Consider the following 26,210-nt stretch of genomic DNA (forward strand, 5'->3'; position numbering starts at 1 on the left):
ATATCGTGTTCACAAAAACAGGATGCATGTACGCAAGCAAGTTTTTTATTCACGGGCAGACAACCCAAAACCATAATATAAATAAAATAAAATCCTAATTTAATCAACAATATTGTCTACTTTTTCCCTTCACTTATCATAAACAAGTTATAAACCACATGTCTTATTTTGGTTCCATACGGTTTAAATGAAGGAAATCAGAGAGAAATATGATCAGAGGATCTGATACTGATGAAACATGTTTGGGCCCAAGAAAACAATAAGTTCCAGACAGAGCGGCTGGTACAACTCGTTGAAATGTAAACAGATTTAAACTTTCATGCCCTACTGATGCACAACATCGATTCAACGAGTCACTGTTCAGGTGCACAGGCCTGTGACCAGCCCAGTCTAAACACAACTCCTTCTCTTGTTAACTGTGAAGTGTCAGTGCTGCTCTTGGCAAACATCAGTTCAAGCGCTTGACAACTGCAGACTTAGATCCTGTCCTTTATTTTAAGTAAATAAACACGGAAAAGATGTGTTTTCAGATTCTGTATTTTTTTTACATCAAGCTGGAAAAGTGAAATCATGTCGCCTCATGTCTGGATCTGCTTTGTTGAAAAAGTTCTTTCTGGGGTTTTCCAAGGATCATACAGAGCTCCAGTGGAGGGCTACAGTACAGACACGTTGAGTGTTCCTCACCACATCCAGCATACTCAGCGTCCTCATCTGATCCATCTTCACAGTGTTTGATCCCATCACAAACCAGAGACTGAAACAGACACTGGGCTCGGTTCTTACATACAAACTCCATGTAGCGGGTACACAGGGGGTCTGTGGGTGAGAGGAAACAAAGCAAAAAGGCAAAAATGACTCATGGTCCACAGACAGCAATTGACTAAAGCAGTTTTCACACATGAGCAACTTTCACACATGAAGAACGCAGCAGGAGACTCTGCGTTCAGAAGCGTACTGTATAGTACTGGTGTGTATTTGAGTACACGGGACAACTTTTATTCAAGAAATACTGTAGTTCTACTAGAAACCACAGAAAAGGCTGTAGTTATATTAAAAGTTAACATAAAGAACTTCAGGTCATGGGCAGTAGTCTCTCTCTCTCTCTCTCTCTCTCAAACACACACACACACACTCACATATTCAGGTCATTTTCAGGATAAAGACTGTGTAAAAAGAGCACTGCTGTGACCTGGCGTTCATAAAGTATCGATACTAATAAAATTAGGTATTGTAAAATGTGTAATGTCTGGGTATCGAGACACCTTTTCTTGTATCAGCATACGTGCAACACTTTAATTTACTGCTACATATTTGAATATGTACCCTATAATTGCAATGTATTCTGACAGCAGTGTATCTCCCATATTAACTTTGTTTACATTTTGCCAGGCTGCCACGATTAAATGTATGCTCACTTAACCATTACCAGAGTCTATTTGCTTTATACCTATTGATGCATCACTGGATGACTCTTTTTTTGATGTTGTACAGGACAACAGTCTCTGTAAAGAGTGTATGAGACAAACTGAATCTAAACATATGGGTATTATTTCTATGCTTAGGTCTTAAAATCGGTTGAATTAAGACATAGAGGAGGGGTATAAGTTTGGACTCATCATGTCTCTCCCTCACCAACAAACATCATCTCTCACCACAGTTGTGCTCATCAGCGCCGTCTGGACACTCCTGGATGCCGTTGCAGTGGACGGTCGCTGGCAGGCAGGTGTCATTGGAGCAAAGGAAGCCTTTACACCGAGTTCCATCTGAAACACACAATTTAAATGAAACAATACCGCTAACAGAGAACCATTGCTTTTCTTGGAGCCATTTCTGATGGCTACATCATCTGCGACGAATAATGAATATCAAATTGAAGTCACCCCAAACCCTGCACCCTAAACGACTCATAGGCTGTCAAAATTATGCTCTTGATGTTGATGTCACTGAATATGTAGTACTAGCATTGACAGGACGACTTGTGTGTGAAATTGTGTGTGTTGCCGACTCACCGCAATATCGAGGGTCTTCGTCTGAGTCGTCCTGACAGTCGTCGTCACCGTCACACATCCAGCGCTGTGGGATACAGTGACCTGTGTGACACTGGAAGCTACTGGCCTCACATGTATGGTGGCCAACTAGGGACAAACACAGAGAGATAAGAAGGTTGAGGGTGATAACAGGACTACGATGTTTCACACATTTGCCTACCTTTAACAGTCTAGAATGCAAATTGTATTTCTCTGATCATGCAGTGATGTGAAGCTTCTGCACAAGCAGATCCAAAGGCAGTGGATGAGTACCTCAGTAAGTACATGAGTGCTTAGGATATAGGATACTTCTAGTGACTTGTGTAACAACTGGATCACATTCAGTTTTTAATTTTGTTATTAAAGATAAATCATGTCATTAGTAACCTGTGCAGTTGGCCTCGTCTGACCAGTCTCTGCAGTCATTGTCTCCATCACACCTCCACGCCTCACGGATACAAACTCCTCGTGCACACGTGAACTCCCCAGGGCCACACTGGTGAGACTCTGAGAAAAGGACCAACAATACAGTCAGAGCTTGAAAAAATACTGTGTTGTCCTGTGTGCAAAAGATAAGTAAAACTGGTTTATTAGAAGGCCAAAAGATTCTCAAACGTGGCCCAAAAACATACAGACATACAGGGACTCCCCCCCAAAAAACCCTACATTTACTGAGATTAAGTGGTTGTCAAATAGGGTAAGTCAACAAACCCAAAAAAATATCCACAAAACTGTCTTTAAGCAGAATTAATTGCAATATTTCAGTACTCACATAAAGATTTTTTTAAATGATGATGTTTTGAATTGGCATATATTGTTATTCTTCCTGTGTTAGACACATTAAGATAACTACAGGGAGAACAAACTATTTATCTGTGGGCTTCCACAGGACTTTTTGTTTTGCTGAGTTTTATACACTCAAATAAATCCCTGAAACAGATACAGCTTATTGAGAAAGCCACCACAGTATTGTGTACACTGTCCTATATAGAGTTCCTAACACTCAAGGTTAGGCCTCCCTGTACAGGTCATCGGTTTCACCGAATCAAGATTTTACTTTTCATATGTTGCTATTTCATGGAATTCAATCTTCTTTTTATAATATTTTGTATGAGCACCGTCTTTTGTTTGTTAACATCTACAATAAAACACCATGTTAACGTAACATATGTAACATTAATGTAACATGTCGGTCGGCACCTCCAGTGCATGTTTGCTGAGGCTATAAACAGCTGCACAGAGAGTTGACACCAGCCAGCACCACATCTTACCACAGTGGTCCTCATCACTGTTGTCTCCACAGTCGTCTTCGTGGTCACATTTAAAGGCCAGGGGGATGCAGGATCCTGAGGCCACGCAGCGGAACTGGTTGGACGGGTCACATGTTGTGGTAGCTTAAAGTAGAAGGACACAAACAAAGACAAATCAATATGTGTGGTCCCCTTCTCCCCCCCAACACAAACCTATTGATTTATCTACACTTTGATGCTGTTGGATACGTACGACACTCCTGCTCATCACTCATGTCTCCGCAGTCATTGTCGCTGTCGCACTTCCAGATGCTGCTGATACAGCGGCCATTGGAGCAGCGGTACTGGTTGGGTAAACAGCTATGCTCTGATTGGAGGAAAAGCAGGATGACATGCACACAGCTCATTCATCAGCCAGTTTTCCCTCTGAGACGAAAGCCTCATTTCCGACAGACACAAGATCCTGCAGCACTTGCTTAAGTCTCACCAGTCTTGACGCAGGTGTTGTTTTGGAGCTGGTAGTTGGGGGGACACTGGCACTGCAGCTCACCGTTGGGCATGGTGACAGTGGGGGTGCCGTCTGGGCAGACACAGGTGTGCCTGTGGCCGGGCTGAGGCAGACATAGCAGGCTGCAGGGCTGGTCGGCGCAGGCGTTATGACCTGGTGGACATATTCAAGATAACGTGGATATTAAGAGAGCATTTCTTAAAGTAGATAATTGAGATCTTTACTCTAGTCTTAGCCATTACTAAGACAGTGTGTGTTCATACATTTGTATCTGAAACTGGACGTTTAACGTATTCCTATTTTGACAGTAAAGCTTTGATCCTCACCTCGATTCTTCCCCTTGTAGAAGATCTTGAGGTCCATGACTCCAGTTAGTCTGCCAACAATCAGCTCATTGCTCTTGGAACCAGCTTTTGGAGCTTTGAAAATTCCCATCCTGGACCAGTCGTCCCAGTACAGGTCATTCTAAAATGATCATTCAACACAGAGAGAATAATTAAAGCTATTGCATTACATTTTTGGTGTAAGATGTAAATCAACTTTGTCTTATCGGAACTGTAGGCAGATTAAGAGATTTTTAACGGTTTACACTGGCTTACTTTAAAGACAGCAATGGCATACGGGTGGGGCAGCTCCTCCATGAGGACGCTCCGCTGGCCCCCGGTGAAGTCGGCCCTCTCAATGCGGTCGCTGTACGCTTCGGTCCAATAGAGCCAGTGGTCGTCAGCTGTGATCCCATTGGGCCATCGGACACCCTCTGACACAATGCAGGACACATTGGTTCCATCCATGTAGCTCCGGTAAACACCGGCTGCTCGGTCGCCCCAGTCTGTCCAGAACATCAGACTGTGGGAAGTTGACAGTATGAATCGGACTGGAAGTAATATAACTTTATCTAAAAGCATTAAATGGACACTTTAACCTGTTTGTTTTGTCCAAATTTGTGATAGTTGGAAACATTATTTATTTCTTTATTATAATAAAGGTTCATAAAAAAGTTGATTTATTAGAGTACAGTGACTCCTTCCTCCCAAATACAAGAGTCCTGACCTTATCTCTTTTAATAAGAAACAGCAGAAAGGAGAGAATAGTGAATTATGAGCAGTGAGGAAAAATTAAATTAATTTGCTGAACCGAATAAAAAGGCAGTAATAAATGAAAAACTGTGTGTGTATATGTGTGTGTGTGTGTGTGGGGGGGTATGTGTGTGTGTGTACCTTTCTCCAGGAAGCAGAACCAGAGCACGGGGATGTTCCAGGATAGACGAGTTGAGCAGGGTGTGGCGCAAATCTCCATCAGGGTTGGACACCTTCAAACACAACAACAGTGAAGTGTATGTTTTGTTTTTTTTAATGTTCAGTGTTGGAGCTCAAATAACCTTTGGATGAAGGACAAAATGATCTCATTGAAGAACGTTTGTATCAGGTTATTGCTCAGTCTCTATCGATAATTATTGTGATAGACATTATTTCTTTTAAGTTTAGTGACAGATTTTTGCACCTGAGTGAAGGTTGTGGTTTAAACTCGTCTTTATGACAAACACTTAATCAACAACAAAAAAATTCCCAGATCTGAGATAGAAAACGTCTGTCCTACATCTCCTCACTGTGCTTACAATAAGCATAAACATTATATGGATATATATTGGACTTCTCTTAAAATACTTTGATGAAAATAATATTGCGATGATTATTATTATTTTTGTACCGCCCATCCTAACTTTGACCAGGGCTGATTGCATGCTGTATATGGACAAACACACACACAGCACCTCTATACCTCAATCTTCTGCGCTCCGGCATCAACCCAGTAGAGCAGTCGGCTGATGGGGTCAAAGGTCAGGGCCTCTACGTTCTGCAGGTCTTTCCTCACCACGACCTCCTGACCTGTACTGCCGTTCAGACACAGACGCTGCGGGAGAAAGAGAGACAGTCAACGGAAAATGACAGATGACTGTGGCGCATTAACGCTGAGCTTTGTTTATTTCATAAGCGAAAGTATATTCCAGCTGGACAGATTTACATTTGAGCAAAACTATGTTTGATAAACAAGCTCTTCTCGGGTCGCTGAACTCATATAAACGAGTTTCTCCGGCCAGCCCGCTAGTAAAAACCCTGGAGAATGTCCGTATGAGCCAAGAACACAGAATGAGATCCATTGCATGATTCACCGCTATTGAGTAATGTGTTGATGACACTTCTAACCCAACAACAGATGCAGAAATGGAAAAACAAAAAACTAATGAAACCCAATATATATTTCTGTGTTGTTGTGAACATGCTGCGTTGTTCATGTGTGACAGGCAAACTTCAGGGGAAAATCGGGATCCACTTGTGCAGACATCCTCTGAACTTCGTGTCTGAAAACTCACCTGTATGGTGTCCAGTGAGATGTCGGCCCAGTAAAGACAGTTCTTGTCATAGTCAAAGTCCAGAGCCACAGCCTCCCTGAGTCCGGCCAGAGGCAGGGCCTGGTCTGTGCCGGTGGCCAGGTCGTACCGGTGGATGGAGTTCCTCACCGCGTACAGGATGAACTCGTTACTCTCTGCAGGAACACAAGAGACAGGAGTGATGAGAAGAGACACACACACACAAACACACACACATTAAAAAACATGTTCGATAAGTGCTGTAGTTTGTCCAGTACACCGGGAAGATTAAATCAATGTTTAATTTCATTTTTCAATGAAAATGACCTCTTCTCCCACAATAGACTTACTTTTGTATATTGTAACTAGTGTGATTTGTCTTATTGTAATTACTAGATAGATAAAGGTAATGTACAAGCCCATCTGAATTAGTCTGTTGCTGACAAATAACAGCACCTTAAATTCAATGGCAATTTTTGAGAAATTTAAAATGAATTAAACTATAAAACAGCTGGTATCACACTTTTACTCTGTTCATGTGCAAGAAAAGTATACAATATAGAGAAAACAAGAGTGAAAAATTAAGGATTAAATTATTTCTATATTTTCTTAAGAGAGAGGAAATACCTCAATGATTGAAATACAATAAATGTATTAGAACACTCCATGGGTGACTTCAAAGGGTCAATGCGAAGAGTTCTGTTCAAATTTAAAAAAAAACTAATTAAGTACAGTTTTACCTCCGACAGGACAAGGCAGCATCTCTCCATCCAGCCTCGACTGCACATCTCCTCCATGACAACTGTCTCCTGGAACCTTCCTGTAGCTGCAGCAGCAACAACAAACATGTTCTTACTTGATAGCCCTAATCCCAGGAGAATGAACGCTTGTTTGCATTAAACAAGTAAAAAGCAATCTACACGATAGACACAGATATTTATTTCCTTATTATCATTGCACGGTCAGCAGGTAAGAGGGTCATATTTTCACTTGTGTATTGAGCTCAGTTCGAAACCTCAGTGTTACTTTGCAATGGGTAATAGTTGAGCAGACATTAAACAACACAAAAGAAGGAAGCCTGTATCTTCTGCAAGTGTTAAGTCAGATAACTGGAGCTCACCCTTTGCTGCGCCGGTAGGTGGTACCGACAGGACACGGGACCGGAGGAGCATAGAGGTCACCAAGGAACTCGGGGTCCGGCACACACACCTGCAGGGACAGGTCTTCACTCAGCTTGAAGCCGTAGTCACTGGAAAGAGGAAAAGGAGGAGGACGAGAGGAGAAGAAGACAAGAAGCAACCACAGTTAACTTCTGACCTCTGATTGTTGGCTGCGCCTGATGTGCATTTCAAAACAGTCTCCTGATGAGTTGTGATGGGAGCAATCAAAATTTGCAGAGTGGGCTTGGGTTGTAATGTATTGGGTTGTCAGTATTTAAATTAAATGAGAGTCAGCTATCAGACAGTCAGTTCCCTGTACTTCTAATAAGACAAGAAGTCCCAGACACATTAGAGCTAATGAATATGGATTTTCTTTTTTAGCTCTTATAATCATTTGTGCAAAGTCATTAAAATGTGCTGTGAGAGAATTTGCCTCCAGTTGACATAAAGAGCTGTTTGCCAATTATTACCTCAGGCAATGAGATTGGGTTTTCACGTTTGTTTGGTGTTTGGTTTGTAAACAGGATTAGACAAAATCTACAGGAAGGATCTCCACGGAACTTGTTGGAAGGATGCAATTTGGGACATAAACCCATTACAGTTTTGTCTTTTTAACTGGTTTCGTGACATTTTAACTGTTTTCCCAGGTAATAATTGAGGGATCTTGATTAAATAAATTAGGGACATTAAGAGGACTGATATCTATGAGTGTGCAACATTCGATTAAAGCATTAGCTTGAACTGAAGGACCGTTGGGCCTTGTCCTTGTAAATAAATGTAATAATAATTAGACATATCTATGCAGTCTAATATATATGAGCAAATTTATCTCTATATTCATATATATTTTATCAACAATCCTCTTCACTTGTTACTTGTAAACAAATGGTTTGAGGCTATATGACTATATGTGAGTTTAACTCATTTAGTTTGCCTTGCACATTGATTTTAAAGTCACAAAAAGTTGTGTGTTTGAATTAAAAAACAAATGTCAGTGAATTTGTAAGATGAAGTTATTTCAAGGATGATCATGATGTATAGTTAAAAACACCTTGCTATCCAACAACAACTGTTTAAAGTGGAATTCAGTGACAAATATGCATGTTTTGTGCATGTGTGAGTCCCTAACCATTCATAGTCCTGGCGAGTGCACGAGCAGTTGGAGACGGAGATGGGCCGGTCAAACTCTTCTCCGTTAAAGCATGTAGCGTGAGGAGCGCGTCTCTTAAACGTGATCTCTCTGCCCAGCAGACACTCGTTCCCGTGCTCGTCTGATGGAGACCAGCGCTTGTAGTCGGCCTCTAAACACGGAACACCTGGAGAAAAGAAGAAAGGCTACAGATATCTGATGTTGACATGGAACTTAAGATACTTGCTAAGATCTCTGGGGGTCCATTTGTCAAGGAGCCTTCCTTTTCTTTCTCCTACTAACATACTCTCTATAGTAGCCTTAATTATACATTTTACAACTGTGAAAAAACTATGGGTATTTATATAATAATATGAATCCATTGTACTAGTAGTAACTATGTATTAGTAATATAAAGTGTAGTGTTTAGCTTTTATGGTGTGCTTCTACTTCTACTAAGAGTTTTACTTAAAGAGATACTACACACTTAAATGTGCTTTTGAGCTGTAAATTACAAAATGATATGTCTGTTCTTGGATGAAACACATTAATGTTTACATTTATGAGTTCGACATGGCTCATCGCGACACCTAGTGTTTCAAACTGTTTTGGATCTTGTAGAGCCAACGCTCCACATGTGTAGCATGAAAAACCTATTCAACCTCCTTAAAAGGGAACATCTGAAGAACCATAACAAGGTTATTGCACTCAGGTCAGAATAACCCATTCATCTGAATCTCATGAGGTCCTAAGACGTAAACAGTTAACACTGACCGCCACGTTACAGCAGACGTAGGAAAACCAATCATCTAAGAAAAACACTACATTGTCTACCTTCCTCTCTCTACACGTCAACGTCCGCCTCGCTCTGGAACCTACCCAAAACGTCCGAAGTGTTGACCTGAAGGATGAGCCAGCTGTGTCTCTGGTTTGCGTAGGAGCCGAAAATGGTGAAGATGGTGCTCCTCTCCCCAGGCTCCGTCAGTAGCTGGTAAACATACACCTCCCGCTCTGAGAACTGAAAGTCGGTCCAAGTCTCCCCTTCGTTGGTGCTGAACCTGGCAGAGATGAGACTGATATTTAACTCATCCTTTGCATAAACCCGGTTAGTGCTTAGCCAGGGGAAGGAAAACTGAATTATCTCTGCATGTAAACAAAGCAAATATATTGTGTCACCTGCCTGTGAAGCCTGCAGTGTTACTGTTGGCATAAAGATGTTTTATTTCTCTGCTGTTCACTTAAGGTTTATTTTTGTTTGTTCCCTCTACATCAAGCTGCTTCACATTCTTACAATCTGCTCCTGCTTATTTATGAGCATGTCTGCTGGGGCCTGTGCTGCTTTATGTGCTTCACTCTCCAGATTCCCTCAAGTTGTTTGGGGATTTGACTTGGAAACCTTCCAGCCTCTCTAAGTTTTATGTTTGAAACTGTTGTTTAGCTAAAGCCAAACCGAATGGCAGATTCTGCTTCAGAGCTCACATTAGATGGACTTCCTCCCCTGGGAGAATATTTAAACACCTCATTTGGACTTACTTCATATGTGTGCTGGCGCCTCCTTGTGCGATAGCCATCAGGATCCCACCATGGTCACCCCAAGTGTAGAAATGAGGGCCTGCCAGTGCCTGGATTAGAGGAAACATGGAGAGTTAACTTTCAGACATATTTTGACATATAAATACATAAATTATATAATTTCAATGTATGGTTCCACCTCCCAGCTTCACTTTTTAACAGGAAATTCATTTCAATGGGTTTTTAAAGGCTTTTCAACTTTTGGACCATAGCATCTTTAATTGAGAGACATCATCTTTCAAGCAAACTTAAATACTGATCATTTGTAAATGAGAAAACTAAGGTGAGTCTACATGGAAATATCAAATTCAGTATAAATTTAAAAAAAATTCTATTCAACCTAATGCATGTCAACTGTGTTCTGTTTATACTGGATGTTTAGGGAGGTTGAGAGAAGATTTATAGCTAACACATGAACCATATTAACTTTATAAAGTCAAATGGGTTTCCAGCTTGTTTCCAGCTTTAAAGATCTTTGAAAGAAAATAGTTGTGGTTAATGAGAAGCTGTTGTTCTCTCTACATATTTTTTTGAATAATCAAACAATAAATGAATCAATCAATTACTTAGAATATTCGAACAATTATAAGCAACTAATTCAAGAATTATAGAGAAATTAAGGCAAAAATGCAGATAAGTCTCTCATGCTTTCCTACATTTGCAGGCACTAAAGTGAAATTCAGTGCAACGTTTCAAAACGCTCAAATAGACAAGCAAGCTGTGTTTTTCTTGTCATCTGTGTCAGATTTTGTACTGACCTCTCTCCAGCGGGCTCCGGCACTGCTCGATACATACACATTAGGTTTGCTGGCCAGGTTCCTGCCCACAGATCCTGCAATCAGAGGAGAAACCGACGTTTCACACACGGGCCTTACAGGGGCTTCCCACTGAATATTACAGACTTGATGTGACCACTGCTGTTGCTTTCACAGTTGGAAAATTTGTAACCCAAGAAGTCAAACCACTGCCTCCACTTCTGTAACTTTTCATGCATGTGGCTGCTTCATGGAGTGTCAAATACTTTCCTCTGCTGAAAACACACATTGAACAAATTCAACACACAGAAATAGAAAGCAATATTCCAGTTTCTTTTGATTTCAGAAAACTGCTCAGAGTCTACAGCTAAGTTAATGCGAGTGAGGAAGTAATTAAATCAGGCTAAAAATTAACACTGCAGTCTTCCCCTCTGTGAATTTGGGACTTCAACATGAATCAGGTTTGCACTGGTACATACACAACTGCCTCCAGGGTATGATCATATTACATTCCAAATACTTTTGCCTTACTCTTCTAGTTTGGTTAGATATTCATATGAAAGAATTTCATCTTGAACTTTGTTGAAAACTAATTTGAGCACTGTGTGACGAAGTTCAGCTTCAAGCAGTCTAAGTGCGACTGACTGGATCAAGTTACAACATCTACACAACCGTGCACTTCATTTGACTAGCTGAAAAGACTCAATGCTGCAGTTTGGCCTAATTACACAACTTATAGTGTCGGATAGCATAAACAGTGAGGCATATTCTTTTACATCCAGTATATCATGTTAGGATGAAAGGTGCACATTATGGAATACTTCATACATTTAGAGGTGCAGACCTGGTTTAACACTCCTGGCACCAGCTGTAAAGTTCATTGTTAAGAAAACCAAACTGTGAGACGAGTAAAAGTTTAGAACCTAGGTTTGTTTGTGATCTTTTGTCGTTTTATTGAAGTAAGTGTAAAAAGAGTGAGAGTGTGGTGCTATCAAACAGCTTTTATGTTGTGAGCAAAGTGAAAGTGTTCAGAGATGTGACTGGTTGTCCCGAATGGTGGAAGCCACTTGTGGGATTTTGTGATATCATCACCAAAGTAAATACAGTTTATCCCAGAGGGAAAACAAATATGAGCCTAATCTTTTCTCATTCCAACCAGTGGATGTTGAGATGTTCTGCTGGATGAATTAATGTTGACCTGCTGGTGAGCCTAGAATTACAAGGAACTCTCTGTAGACCTGCGATAAAATTGTGGGCAGGCATAGATCAGTGCGAGGTTATAAAAACACTCCTAAAGCTTTGAGTGTTTCCAGGAACTCATTCTGGCCACAGTGAGTAACCAGGCAAGTGGTAAACAGAAATCCTCTGCGGAAACGAGGGGACCTGCTGGAAGGACGACCATCTCAGCAGTCCTCCATCAATCAGGCCTTTATACTCGCAAAGACACCACTTGGAGTAAAGGCCATGTGCCTGCTTGGAGTTTGCCACATGGCGAGACTGAAAGTATGAGGACATTTATTTTCTTTATCACTACGCAGTTGTTCGCATCCGTCAAGCAGTCAATTTCCAGTTTATATTCTTGTCTGTAGCTTACAAAGACATAAACATTTTTTTTCAAAACAACTGATTTGATTTGACTTTGTAAAGCTTTGTTATTCTTGCCAACTGCATTTGTTCAGTGAGAGAAATACAATTCCAGGATTCCAACAAATTCTAGTTTCATTGATTCTGACAGAACTCAAATCAAAACTAGAATGTCACTCAGTAGTTCTCATATGAAACCACATTCAAATACACTAGATCCAGATTTTTATTTGGATATGCACCAAATTGCACACACTCATGAATATCAGTCCTCTTAACTTGAAAGATTATTTTCGTCAAGATCCATGAATTATTCTCTGAGAAATAAACGAAAATGTAGAAAACACACTATTTCACAATGTTGGATCCACAGATGGACACAAAACCAAAAACACATCACCTCTGACCGCAGCTGACGCTGGTCTCTGGTTATAAACATAAACACTACGAGTGTACACCAGGCATTGCTCATCAGCTGGCTAATACCACCCCGGTAAAGTGTGGTATCATCATCATCATCATTATCATCATCATTAAATTAAGCTTATTGAAGCCTACAAAGCAAGGAAGGCGATAAAAAGTTAAATCCTTCCGGCAGTAAATAGATTTCTCTGTCTGACATTTCATTTAGAAACAGCAGTTAAAGAGAACAGAGGGTAAAACAAGAATTAGGAAAGGACGAAAGAAAATACTTTTTTGACAAAAAGAACAAAACAAAAGCCAAGTGGTCTTACAGAGTTGTTTATGAAAGTTTTATAAAACTACAGGTCAGTTGTTAAGAAAGGCAAAGTACCACCCCCGCGTGACTCCTAAGCAGCGGATGTGCAGTTTATTAAAGGAGTGGTGGTGCGCTGTCACAGCTCTCATGTTTTGTATGATCTTTTGAGGTTTGGGTATTGTCTGGGGCTTTTAAATACAGTATATGGAAAAATGTTCTCAGATTTTTGAACCCTCTGTTTTCAAAATGATAAAAAAGTATATTAATTTCACACTAATTACCTTAAACTGACAAATTAATCAAGCATGTAGAAGATTGATTAGTGCGGGTTCTGTATGTACACCTGATTGTATAGTTTGTGTACGTGCCTGCCTGTATTCATGAGTGTGTGTGACCCGTCGAGTGCCCTCTGGGGGCTGCAGCAGTAATTAGCCCATCTGTTCCGGAGTGATAATGAATCGAATGGAACAAGTGATTGCCAGTCATCCTTCCTCCCCTCTCTCTCTGTCCATGCTCTTTATGTAGTAAGAATTTAATTAGAGGGAAAGCAGCCTCCCAGACACTGAAGACATCAATGTTGTCTACCAGCTGTGAGGGAGAACTGCAGGGAGAGTCCACTCCATTCTGAGGACTTGTGTCTGCAACATGTTGAAGCGTTTTTTTTTCGTTCTCTTAGGACACTCAATGTGGACCAACATCTACCCTCAAAACACTGACACGCTAAAGACAAAGTTTCTAGTTTGAGTTCTCAGAAGTGCAACCACATTTCCTGTTGAATGGGTGCGAAGCCACCCCAGAGGAAGCCCTGTAGATTTCTGTCGCTTGTTTACTGTCAAGGCTGAGTAGTTTGTCATCAGAACAAGAGGAAGTTGGTGCATAACCCAAAACAGGAGCTCTATCGCTGAGTCACTCCTCCAACAGGCCACAGCTAAAGTTGATACATCTGTTTAGACTTAAGAGATAGGCAATAGCTAGAATTTTCTTTCTTTCAAAATATTCCAGAACTGGAAGAATGTGATTAATATATATAGGTGGAAAATCAAATAATCGGTGAAACAGCTTAGATTTATAACAATAAGTTGGTTGAAGCACTCATATCTGTGATGTGGATGCTTTTTGTCCCACCTGTGGCCATGATGACTCCGGGTGCCGAGTCCTTAGATAGAATGGGCATCCTCCTGAGCTGGATGTTGAACAGCTGGCTCCAGCGCTGGGCCAGGTGCAGGGAGCAACCTTTACTGAGCTGAAGGAGAGAAGGATCACATGGTGTTGTTCAGTTTCTACTCTGAGTGATTTTAATTCCACTGGGAAATCAGCGGCAGGTCAAAGGAGACGGTAAGGTGAAAAATATTGGTTTGCCAATAAATTGGGCTGATATTGGATTTCAGAGAAGGATCACAATATTTTTAAGTTAGAGCTGTCTACCTCTTAGCTTTCATCTTATCTTTCATACTTCTCCAGTAGGAGGTAGTAACACCTTCATCATGTTGTCTTCATGAGTAATAGAATATTGGTGGTCTGACTTGCTTTGGTGATTAAGTTGTGGATATTTGATATGAGCACAAAATGCTAAATAAAAACCAACAAATAATAATCAGGGATGTGAGATTTGAGGAATTACGTCTTATGATGGAAACATTTCACCCTGGCTTATTATGTTGTTCCGCTAATCACTTCACTGCACCTGACAGTCCACCGTTCCTCCCAGGCTGTCGGCAGCTGGTGGCTGAAGCAGCTCCCACGTCCCTCCTTTGTCGAAAGTGATGACAGATCTCATGTTGTTCTCGCTGACCGAGCCGTTGATGAGCGTGGCGATGAAGACGCCTCGCAGCCCCTCCAGGCGATGCAGGTCTGCAAAAGGCTCATTGGCGAAGTACCTGAAAGACAGAGGGGGCATATTAAGTCAGGGAGCAAGACTGTGTTTCATAAAAATACAATTGTGTGTCTATGTGCCACGGTGATACATTTACAAATTAAAAGTGGAGTAAGTAATCGTTATCTAATACACTGATACTTTTACCTTCTAGCTGCCTGTGCTGTGTGTGAGAGAAAAAAAAAACGGAAAACAAATCTGCCCTATTTCTGTAAATAGCAAACAAACAAAGTGGCTGAAACACTATTTGAGCCTTTTAGCAACAGGGGACAAGGATGTTTTGAATGGGATTTGGGGCCGGCAGATGAGAGACAAGCAGCGGCATTAAGATGAGTGAATGGAAAGAACTGGTGGCAGCATGATGGTTGCATACACGACACATTTGCAATGTCAGGAAGGAATAATGGTCTGAAGTATAACGAAAGAGGTCAGATACTCAAACATTTTCATACTAGAATGGAACTCGGTAGAGTGACAGTCCCCTTGAATTCGATCAAGATGTACCACATTTCACAAACTCATAGAAATGTTCCCTTCATGTGTCATCAAGATATATGAACCATTTCCTGGAAAAACTGTCAATATGCAAAAAAAAATAATATAGTATTTAAATCTTACAATGTTATTGAAAGCATTCTGGTCAAGATAATGGGTTATTTTCCAAGTTTTGTGGAAATCCATTCAGTTGTTTTCGTGTTATTTTGCTAACAAAGGCAGGGGTGAAAAAATAGCCACCTGGTCATTGGTAGAAATAAGTGCTGTGATCAGACAAGGGCTAAGAGCTTTGTTAACAAAGGCAACGCTTTGGAAAGGTGGAGACTGCATCAATCTGATGTCCCTCTCAACAATCCACTGGCCCACTAATGCCTGATTGCAAGTGCGACTATGGTGCGACGACCTGAGAGTGGCAATTAAAGGCAGGAAGAAGGTTATGGATGTGGCTGTGTTTCTGCTTGACAGGTTGTTGACAGTGGGGGTGCAATGTTTCACAGAGCCAGTAGGTGTGCTTGGTCTGGGAAATAGAGCAGTTATGTCCACTCTGCATGTTTTCAGCATCAACTGTTGTGAAAGCAAGTGTGGTCACAGTTTCCTTTCATTATCGCTGTTTGCACTTTATCATCTCATGCAGTTTTTGATTGTGCAATATGTGAATACCTAAAAAAGACATCTTTACTAACACAGTGGGATCATTTGGACTGATGCATATTTCAAAATGTTTTGTCGGGTAACATTATCTCCCTTGGAAGCCACAAGTCTACACGACCCTCTTCTGTCACTCTACTTTCATAAAACAATTTAAACAACTAACTCGCTCCTTTATACTCCACTGTGTTCTGGATGCTGTGTTTGTATTTGGTCTGATGCCGTTTTATATTATAATATTTGGTTTGTTTCAGTTTATCCGCTTCCACGCTGCACGACACTCTTTGCACCCTTGTGTTCTGAAAGATTACTGAAGACAGGGGTGTATTTGTTTTGCTGTTATGTTCAAGAACCAAGTCTTTCTTTCAAATCGCTTATAGAGTGCTTCTCTATCATGAATCCATTTACACAATGCAGGCACAGCCGTCAGGACAATTATGGAATTCTATGTCTCTTCTCAAGGGGACTTTGACATGCAGGAAGGAGGTACTTGGATTCGAACCACCAACCCTTTGACCCCTGAGAAGATAGAAATGGATTACCTGAATTCATCAGCATTTTTGTAATTTAAATTTACTTTAGGTTTACCCTATCTACATGAGGATGAAAAGCAAACAAAGGTCCACAGTTGATTTTAATGGGAGAAGACACAGAGTTGTATAAACAAAGAGAATTGTAATTGAGAGGCAGCCTGAGCCAACATTGTTTATGCCAAAATAAAACACAGAATCTTCCGGATGTGATTATGAAGAAGAATAAACATAAAACTTTACTCTTCTCTGCAGAGGACTTGTTGGAGTGACCACTGGGTATTCAGTCACTGCCCTATCAAAAGCCATTCTTACCCAGAAAGCCCTGTGTCAAACATGAGCCGGTGTTTCCAAACTTCATCCATTTAACACAAGATTCTGATTTGATTTTGTACACTTGCTCTGATCTGTGCTTCACCTCAGTGTTATTGCAGAGGTCTACAGAGAGTTCTTGGACTTCCTGGCTTTTTACCTAAACATACAGTGGGAATTGTGGTACCTTTTATTCACTGATGTCTTCCTTAATAAACATGATTTTTAAAAACCAAACTTAAACAAATTATACAACAGTATGGATATATGAAAGTATGAGTACAAGATAAGAACTTGTCTGATGAATTATGTTCATGAAAGTAACATGATTTTGTGCATGAATGTGATGCATGTTCTCCCTGTGTTTTAGTTGGGTTCTGTCAGGGTATTCCACCATCTTCCCACAGTCCAAAGACATGCACATTGGGCTCAGATTATTGTAGTCTCTAAATTGTCTGTATAGATGTGCATTTGAATGGCTGTTTGTCTGTGTACATAGTATTGTAGTCTTTTTAAATATGTAATGCAGCCAATAATGAATAAGCTCAAATGGTTGCAACATTAAATACCTCTGTACACACATAAACAGCAGTATTTCTTTCCAGAAAGATACCGACCATATTTTGAATACGCCTCCACTTGCAAGCTCAACAACTTTGGAGTGAGACAAAATATTCCGCAAACTGTGCATGGGAGCGGAGTGGAAAGTCTTTATTATTAACAGGATCATGTCGTGTTAGTAATCTGAACTGTGAGAGGAGGAACAATCTTCAGAAAATAATGAAGGTGGCCTCCAAAATTATAGGGAAGAGCAGCTATGTAGAGAATATGATGAACTCCTAGGAAGTAAAGCTGACAGAATTATTAACGACCCCCCCTCATCCACTGTACTGTACTAAATTTTAAATGTTACCCTCAGGGAAAAAGTTATAGATCACCAATTAGAAATAGAAATATCTAAAGGAAATCCTTTGTCAAGGTAATAAATGGAACTAAGGTCAAAAGGTGCTCCTGACTTCACTGCAGTTTCTTGCACAATATACAGTAGGTGAGTGTGACGTAGTTTATCGCGGAAACGTGTGTATGAATGTGTATGTTTTGCAGTATATTGATATACATATTGTGTTTTATGTTTTTAATGACGTCTTTATAATGGTACCAAAGGCAAATTTCCACATTGCTGATAATACAGCTTTTAAAATGGTTCTTTCTTCCCTATCATTTCCATTACTTTCTTCACCTTCATAATTGAGGCTTCTCTGTCTGTCTCTCTAGCTGCTTTGAGACATGCACTGACCTCCGGAGATCCTCTGGACTTTCCCATCTTGCCCCCGAGTAGAGGTTCGCAAAAAGACCAGACGAAGCCGAGCACAGCAGGAGATCCTCCGCATGATTCACAGCGAGTGAGTGGGCGGGTTGAAGCAGATTTTAATATGTTTTTAAATGAAGCAAAGTATCTACAAATGAAAAGGAGGAACCACACATGTAAAGACACCGACGAAGATGTCAAGAGTTTGTGGTGATTAGAAACTATGCCTGTGTTGCTATGCTGTAAATAAAAACACTTGATCTCCGCAGCAAAATGAATACACTACGTCCTGCCACAGCCTGCGTCACCACGCCTCACCTTAATCCTGGAGGATGTGTTGCTGTTGTGAACGTGTCTGAGCAGAAAGTCTCCGGCTGCGTTCTACATGTCTGTATAGTAAACTCCGGACCAAATTCTCCGGAGTTCCTCTCAAGGTCATGTCTGAATACGGCTTCTGTCTGTATGTCTGTGTGTCTGTGTGTCTGTGTGTCTGTATGTCTGTATGTCTGTGTGTCTGTCTGCCATTAGATTTTCTCAATAATCCCTCAGCTGCTTGACCTCAAGGGTGTTTAACTGAGGAGCCAAGGACGCGCAATGTTGAAGACAACATGAAAAATACAGGAATAAAATATTCAATATAAACCCTATGCAACCATCCGACTGACAGCATGGTTTTCCTCTCACAGTTCAAAGACATGCAGGTTAATTAACCTGGTAGCTACACCTCAGAGGTCTGAATAACATAAATAAAATATCATGTGTCATGTGTCAATTTGTTTTGGATGATGATTTCAAGAAGAGTGCAAGCTGGATTAACACACAGCACACAGTCAGCCGAATGCACATTTTAAACAGCCACTGAACTGGCTGAATAAATAAAATGAACAAAATGGATAAAACCTACAAGTTATTTGGTTAAAACGTAATTGTCTTCTCATCGTGTGCCACATCTCAGCTCTCCTCCTGAGGAGAGCTCTAAGGATTGGACTAGATTGCATGAAAAAACATTAGCTGGGTAGCAGAATAGTTTGACAAACTTGGGTTGAAAAGAGAGGAATGCTAGTTTTAAGCCAAGGTTTGTGTGCTGTATAATTGATGATAGACATCTGTGGTTTTCATTTGGAGAACTCTTAGGGAGTGAGAGAGAGGGGAGGAGGGGGAGGAATGCTGTGTTTGGGTGTAGATCAGTGAGTCCAAATAGTGTGAGTAAGGATTTACCCCTGAGCGATAATTACACTTCTTTCCATGCTAGCTCCTCTGTGTAGGTGACAGTGAAATATTAATCAGAGATGAAATGTTCATTCTGTAGATATCTTGTATGTTTACGTCCACTTGTACCAAATTTGAAAGGATTTGGTTTAAAGGTAAAGGCTGACAACAAATACATTTGATAAATAAAATGTTCCTTCAGACGGCCTCAGGGACATATTTTTGAAAGCATCATTTTTACCAAAATACACCAGTCTCACTACACCAAATCTCCTGCTACTTTCATCAAGATCCATTAATTATTCTCTGAGAAATCAAGAAAAAAATTCTAGACGCCCCATCTTGCAAATTTATAGAAAAAACTCCTGGATCCGCGGCCAGATCCATATCCAGATTGAATGTGTACTACCTGGATCCCATGTTTCATAGTTTTTGCATAACCTTGCATACAAACCAACTACTAAACCAACGGACAGGGTAGGAGGTTATGTCTGGCTGGCAGGTTTTTGATAAATGTGAGATAATCTGTGTGTGTCTGTGTCTGTGTGTGTGTGTACCTGATGAGTGTGTTGCTGCCAGAGCCCTCAGGACTGTAATACAGCACGTTCTCCAGCGACAGAGAGAAGGACAGGCCCTGTGTGTCTGAGATGTAGAGGTGTGTGACGTTGTTTATGTGGTTCACACACACAAACACTTGGTCCTCAGATGCATCTGCTATGTAGTACTCCTGTCAAAAAGAGAGGGCAAGAGTTAGGGCTTGGGTGGTGGGGGGGGGGCATGATAAGGTCACTGACCAACTGTCAGAATACATGACGACCTGATTAGACAAAGTGAAAAGACTGGATGCCTTGTACACCGTCTAGGATATAAGGATCACAGTTCTGTCATTTTACAACAGGTTACTCATTCACACTATTTGCTTATTCAAAGTAACCCGAACTGCTCAGGAACAGACCGGAGTTGAGGAACTGTGGATGTAGACACCGACTTTGACTCATCTATGACTCCAGAGTGCTTTAATGGTCATATACTCGATGATCATTTGTAGAGCAAATGATCTTGTCTATCATGTTAACTCCAAATAAATCTTTAGATATTCTCATTCCTCCAAAATAAAGTAGATCTGAAAGTACAATAAAAAGCATCCGCTGTATTTTATACCCGAATCAGGCAATGTTAACTTTATTTTATCATCATGCCCTTTCATAATGCCATTTGCACCATATAATGACAAATGATTGGTTAATCTATAGCTGTAAATGGTGTCTGTTATGTTATTGATTGATTATTTATTACTAAACTATATGACTTCATAGAGACATCATTGTGACTTCATTCCTACCATATAATCATAAATTATTTTGATATATAAACTTTTAGTCTCGTCTGTAGATAATATTGTGCATTTACCTAAAAAATGCATTTTCTTCCTTTGCTGAGTTTTATTGTGACTTTCACATGGTGTCACTGATCATATGAGATCAAATGAAAGGGAATCAGTTTCTGATCAATTTAAATTTAGATAATTTATTATGGAAAATGTTCCATCATCTGCAGATAAACATTAATGTCTGCAACAAAAGATTTGGATGCTTGATGCCCAGCCCAACTTTAACATTTGATGCTTCCATAAATTCTGAATTATCAGTCAACATGTAAGAGGGAGACTCACCGTGATTGGATGGCGGGTCATGAACCGGGCAGCTTTCATTGGCTGGCGGTTGTAGGAGACCCAGAGCTGGACAGATGACGGATCGTGGCTGCCAAACAGTTTCTGGAGAAGCAAAGAGACTGCAAGTTCATTCAACTGCTCATCACACCAGTCATTGAAACATTCTAGAGGCAACCAATCAAGTAGCATGCTCTCAACTTCTACTGTCAGCTCCAACTTGAAATCAGAATACAGCCTGAGGGAAACGTTTATAAGTTAGAACCATAGACTGAACACATCCACTGATTCTATTTAAGTATTGAAAAATAATTTGATCTTTTTTGGTGCTATCACTTTGATATGAGACACTGCTGTCCTGTGTGAGCTGCTGTCCACAGGGAAGTGAAGCTGTGGACAGAGGAGACTTTTGTTACCTGAACTGTCCTGATGGTGTTTTTCTGTCTGGATCTCCCAGTGTGTGAGTGTGTGTGTGTGTGTGTGTGTGAGAGAGAGAGAGTCTCATTTCCATTCCAAATACATAGAAAACTGGCAGCTGGAAGGAGCAGTGCTTTGATTTTTCATGATTTAGGTTGAGCTGAGTGGACGACTTGAGCATATCTCCTCAGAATATGTGGGGGAGAGAGTGTGGGAGGGAGGGAGGGAGGGAGGAACAGAGCTACCTTCTAATTGGGGTCCTGGGGATATATTCAACATTTCCTTTAGGTAAGTGACTCAGACTTTCATTTGAGAGTGTGGAAATGTACAGTGACGGGTAAATTACACATATACCATTGGGGAGTAATACACTCACAAGATAAATGTGATGTGCCGCTTTTAAATAAAGTGTGGATGTGGAAATTAAGCACACGTAAAAAAGCTGTCGATCAAAAGTCAAAACTCGCACACATTTCAATCACAAGTTTACACATTATTAAAACATGATTTGTTCTTTTAACAAGAGAGAAATGTTTCTAAAGTGCCTTTAGATAATATATGTGATGATTTGGTAGAAAACAAATACAATTGAATTGAAAGGTGACAATCAGGTAAGAGGAATATCACAGGGTTGACCTTCGAGAAAACATCAATCTTATATTAAGAAAATAGGAATACAAAAATTATTTGTAGGGAAAGAAATAAGCTCCTTTAAGCAATCATAGCAATGGTATATGTTGCATTGTATTGTACAATCAAAGTTGTCTTGAGTAGTTTGTAGTTTAAAGAGACTTTATTATTAGTTTTTAGGATTTTTTATCTTTGTTGGTATTTTGTCTCTGATATTGTACATTAGCACTTTCTGTGTGTGCCATAAGTACATTTTACCTTTTTAGCATTTGTGTATTCACTATTCCCTTTTCGAATTGCAAATAAATCATGATTGTATTTTAGTAGATATTCTTTATTCCACACTAACCCTTTAAACACAGTCTTAAGAAATGCACCTCCTTAAACCTAACACCAGTTTAACAACACCAACCTTTCGTGTGAAATTTGAAAGACAGTGTTTACATCACCCACAACCAAGACTTTAAGTGGTATTATGGGTAGTGTAGGCGTCAGTGGTTCTGGATATTGACCGACACTATATACAAGTCAGGGTGTATCAGGCTTCGAAGATTTACTTTTAAATCTGTCTTTTTTTGAGATGTTAAAACGGAATTTAAAATAAATGTTTTTGTGTATTTCCTCAAGAAATGTATTTGAACGAAGTGACGGTCTGAAGTGAAACCTCGGTGGTTCCTCTTCTTAATTTCAACGTCAGACCAGACACCAGTCTTAAATAAGTTGGGTGATCTTGAGCTTCACTGTGTACTTTTAAAAAACAAAGCTTTTCTGCCTCATTTACGGCCTGAAAACTTGATTCTAACCAGAGGAGGTGGATGAAGACCTCAGGCCAAAATGAAAACTATATATGAACGATTTCCTCAAACGTGGTGAGGAAATTGAAGATTAATGATGGCTGAGTGTTTTTTTCCTCCAGCCCTTTATCAACCAAAAGAACAAATCAAGCTCAGAGGACTGTGCACTTCACCGACATCATGTTACATTATTTCTAGGCCATAAATGTTTGAATTCTGGAAATTATTTGCATGATTTCCCATTTTCACTACAGACCTCCAAAGGGGAATTTAACCCTCTAAACTGGCTTGTATGTCTATAACTATATGAACTATGTTAACACCTACCTGCTCAGGCCCTTTTGTCCAAGCTCTTCAAATGTATAGTTATAGCAAGAGAAGAAATACGTCTGCTTTCCTCCCTGTGAATAAACCAGTCCTGAGGCGCCACTCTCTACTCTCAATTTACATACTCTTCACTCTTTCTATTTCAGTCTCATTCCTTGCTCTCCCAGCTATAAATCTAAATGGTAAGGGCAATGTATTATAGAGAGCTGAGCAGCTTCATTATTTTTGCTTTGAATTAGTTTGGACCACCCTGCCCGAGCCTTTAGCAGCAACACACACTTAAGAGAAAGAGTGAGAAACGGGAGGAGAAACAGAAAGAGAGTGAGACAGAGGGAGAGACAAAGACCAGGGGGAAATTCAGAGTCTGGAATTCAAGGAGCTGAGCAGCACATCCACTATACTTACTTTGTCTGGGATGTTAGAATGACATAGATGTGCTATACTTAGAGGAATACAAATGGCCACAAATCATCACATATCAGCCTTTCAGTGTCTGACAAATGGGGTTGAGGTTGTGCAGCATTTTATCAAACTAACATTCAGTGACCAGACTTTTGATGGCAGAAGACGCACAGAAACAATACAAGTTTAAGTGGGATCCCCTGATGTGCTCAGCCTGTATAAACAACACCTGGAAATAACATGAACTGCATAATATGTCACTTTTACAATTATAATAGAACAGTGTGACATTTTAACACGAGATAGAATATCACTACCACTCTCATACTTGTCTGTTTAACACTGATTGGGTGAATCACATATCCCTCCTCGCGAAAAAAACAAACAAACCCTGAGATCTCCTTATCTTAACTACAGCTAAGAGGTGAAAGGTTGGAAAAGATGGTTGATAAGATCAGAGTTTAGCAAATCCTGATATTTTTCTGTTTGCAGCCAGGACCAAATTCAAACTGACTATAGAACCTAATACACATTAAGTAACTCTGGACATGGTGCAGTATATGAATCTAAAGAAGCAAAAACCTGTATTGCTTTGGTTGATATTGATTCTGTTTCATAGGGTTATTCAACCTGACAAGAATCAAGGAAGTGCTGAAGTTCATTTCTTTCCTTGATTTTTGTTTTTTATCAAACCATTTAGGTATTGAAAGTCACAATACCAGCTTTCAGCAACTTTCATTGTACTTTTAAAAATGAAAAGAAATCTTGTGCATGTGTGCATGGGCCTTGGAAAGATTTGTGTCTATTCTTGACTGCCTGAGCATCCCCAGAGCACTTCAGTCTTTTCCATCCGCTCTATTGATTTGTCCAGTGTAGTGCCCACATTGACTGTGTAGTGTGATGTGAAAGCAAAGCAGAAACTATACTGAGACAAGGGAAGGAATGGAGAGAGGTACAATTGGAGGCACAGAGCACAGACAGAAAAGTATATACAGAATGACAAAGGGTCAGAAAATAAAATGTAAGTCGGTAATGTGTATTTTTCCATTTTAGATGTTGAGGAAGCTGTTCTCTTCCTCCAGTCGGTAAACGGTAACTCAGTTAAGGTTTTCGGCTCAGTTTACTTCTATGAGTCAAGAGGGAAAGTTGGACAGGAGAATGTCTATGATGTATTTACACATGTAAGTGGCATGGTGATGATATATTTTCCCAGTGAAACCACAGATTGCAGCCTAGTGGCAACTGTAAGTGAGCTACACTGTGATCATGATCTCTCAAAATGATCCTTATTCTAACAGCCAAATCCCTGAGATAAACACAATGCAGGTGGCAAAAAGACACGAAAACAATCATTTGGGAATGAATGTATGAAATATGGAGTAGCTAACACCACACAATCCTAGTATTCATCAGTCTAAAACAAAATATAGCCATATTGGGCTGAATAACAGGAGAAATGCTACTGCAGAAAAAAAATGTGCCTGCTGCAGTTTTACTCAGTGGATATGGTAGATACTGGTGTGTGCAGGGATGAAGGAACACCCCAGGGTAAAAGGGAAAGAGTTTAATAAAAACCTAAAGATTCTGAAAGATAAAAAATAACTGGATTAGTATGAAACCAGTCAAGTTGCATATAAAACTATATGTATTCACACTCATATGAATGTTGAAGATTTGAAATTAAATAAAAGAGATTAAGTATGTTTTATCATAATTAGTATGGGTTAATGGGTTATGGCCAAAAGTGTGTGTTGAAAGGTCACATTGGGTGTCATTGTGTGATTGTTTGTGATCAAATTTAACTTTTACTTAAGGTGTTCCAGGGATATCCTGTTCAGAATAATGGAACAGACAGAGGGGAGATCCCAGTGTCACTGAAATGTATGTATTTAATGTAATTCAACATAAACGAGACACCTGGAGCTGTATTCCTAAACAGCGAGTAGCATATTCTCACATTAAATGTTTTTATTACTTGTAAAAGGTCAACACCTGCTGCTAAAGTTAGATTTTCTTCCTTACTTCTAAAATGTATTTTCCCCTGTGTGACTATTTTATCAGTATTCACAAACTTTATTGAAATCTGACCATCAGGGACGACTTCTCTTGCTTGCAACACATTTAAAGATGGGTGCCTTAAATGTACACCCTAGTCACCTAGATAAGTTCAACAGGGCTCAATAATAGGCCCCTTTCTATACAGCGCCACTTGCCACTTGTCCTGTCATAAACTCAACTCAAAGCTCCTACTATTGCTATATTGATGATGCCAGACCTTTTGTCAAAACACACATCACAGCTTTGCTGATATTTTGGAGTAACTGTCAAAGCCCTTACCTGAAATGATCCGTATACTTCGACATTCTGTGAAATGAGCCTAAAAAAAGAGTGATTTCTTGTTTCCACTCAAGGGAGGTGGCCAAGTGCTCATTGAAGCCTTTATCATCTACTGCAACTCCCACCTCACTGTGTCAGCCAACACACCACACAGACAGCCAAGAATTCTAGTATTCATTTCGTGTCC

The 26,210-nt window shown here is 40.1% G+C and overlaps 1 protein-coding gene across 2 annotated transcripts in view; it reads right to left on the reverse strand.

Moving 5' to 3' along the window:
- Nucleotides 1–26,210, reverse strand: part of sorl1 (sortilin-related receptor, L(DLR class) A repeats containing) — a 68,291-nt gene that overhangs the window by 15,274 nt on the left and 26,807 nt on the right. For both annotated transcript variants that reach the window (XM_061073334.1, XM_061073332.1), the window contains exons 7-28: nucleotides 21,120–21,221; nucleotides 20,005–20,174; nucleotides 14,756–14,948; nucleotides 14,197–14,314; nucleotides 10,773–10,846; nucleotides 9,976–10,064; nucleotides 9,322–9,500; nucleotides 8,443–8,629; nucleotides 7,274–7,402; nucleotides 6,894–6,979; nucleotides 6,157–6,329; nucleotides 5,565–5,696; nucleotides 5,003–5,094; nucleotides 4,385–4,631; nucleotides 4,112–4,250; nucleotides 3,765–3,938; nucleotides 3,531–3,644; nucleotides 3,299–3,421; nucleotides 2,415–2,534; nucleotides 2,010–2,135; nucleotides 1,653–1,763; nucleotides 685–816 (exon numbers count right to left, since the gene is read on the reverse strand). In XM_061073334.1, the coding sequence (XP_060929317.1) occupies nucleotides 685–816; nucleotides 1,653–1,763; nucleotides 2,010–2,135; nucleotides 2,415–2,534; nucleotides 3,299–3,421; nucleotides 3,531–3,644; nucleotides 3,765–3,938; nucleotides 4,112–4,250; nucleotides 4,385–4,631; nucleotides 5,003–5,094; nucleotides 5,565–5,696; nucleotides 6,157–6,329; nucleotides 6,894–6,979; nucleotides 7,274–7,402; nucleotides 8,443–8,629; nucleotides 9,322–9,500; nucleotides 9,976–10,064; nucleotides 10,773–10,846; nucleotides 14,197–14,314; nucleotides 14,756–14,948; nucleotides 20,005–20,174; nucleotides 21,120–21,221 (3,010 nt within the window). The remainder of the gene's footprint in view (nucleotides 1–684; nucleotides 817–1,652; nucleotides 1,764–2,009; nucleotides 2,136–2,414; nucleotides 2,535–3,298; nucleotides 3,422–3,530; nucleotides 3,645–3,764; nucleotides 3,939–4,111; nucleotides 4,251–4,384; nucleotides 4,632–5,002; nucleotides 5,095–5,564; nucleotides 5,697–6,156; nucleotides 6,330–6,893; nucleotides 6,980–7,273; nucleotides 7,403–8,442; nucleotides 8,630–9,321; nucleotides 9,501–9,975; nucleotides 10,065–10,772; nucleotides 10,847–14,196; nucleotides 14,315–14,755; nucleotides 14,949–20,004; nucleotides 20,175–21,119; nucleotides 21,222–26,210) is intronic.

This window comes from Limanda limanda, chromosome 6, assembly GCF_963576545.1.
Source record: "Limanda limanda chromosome 6, fLimLim1.1, whole genome shotgun sequence".
Taxonomy (NCBI): Eukaryota; Metazoa; Chordata; class Actinopteri; order Pleuronectiformes; family Pleuronectidae; genus Limanda; species Limanda limanda.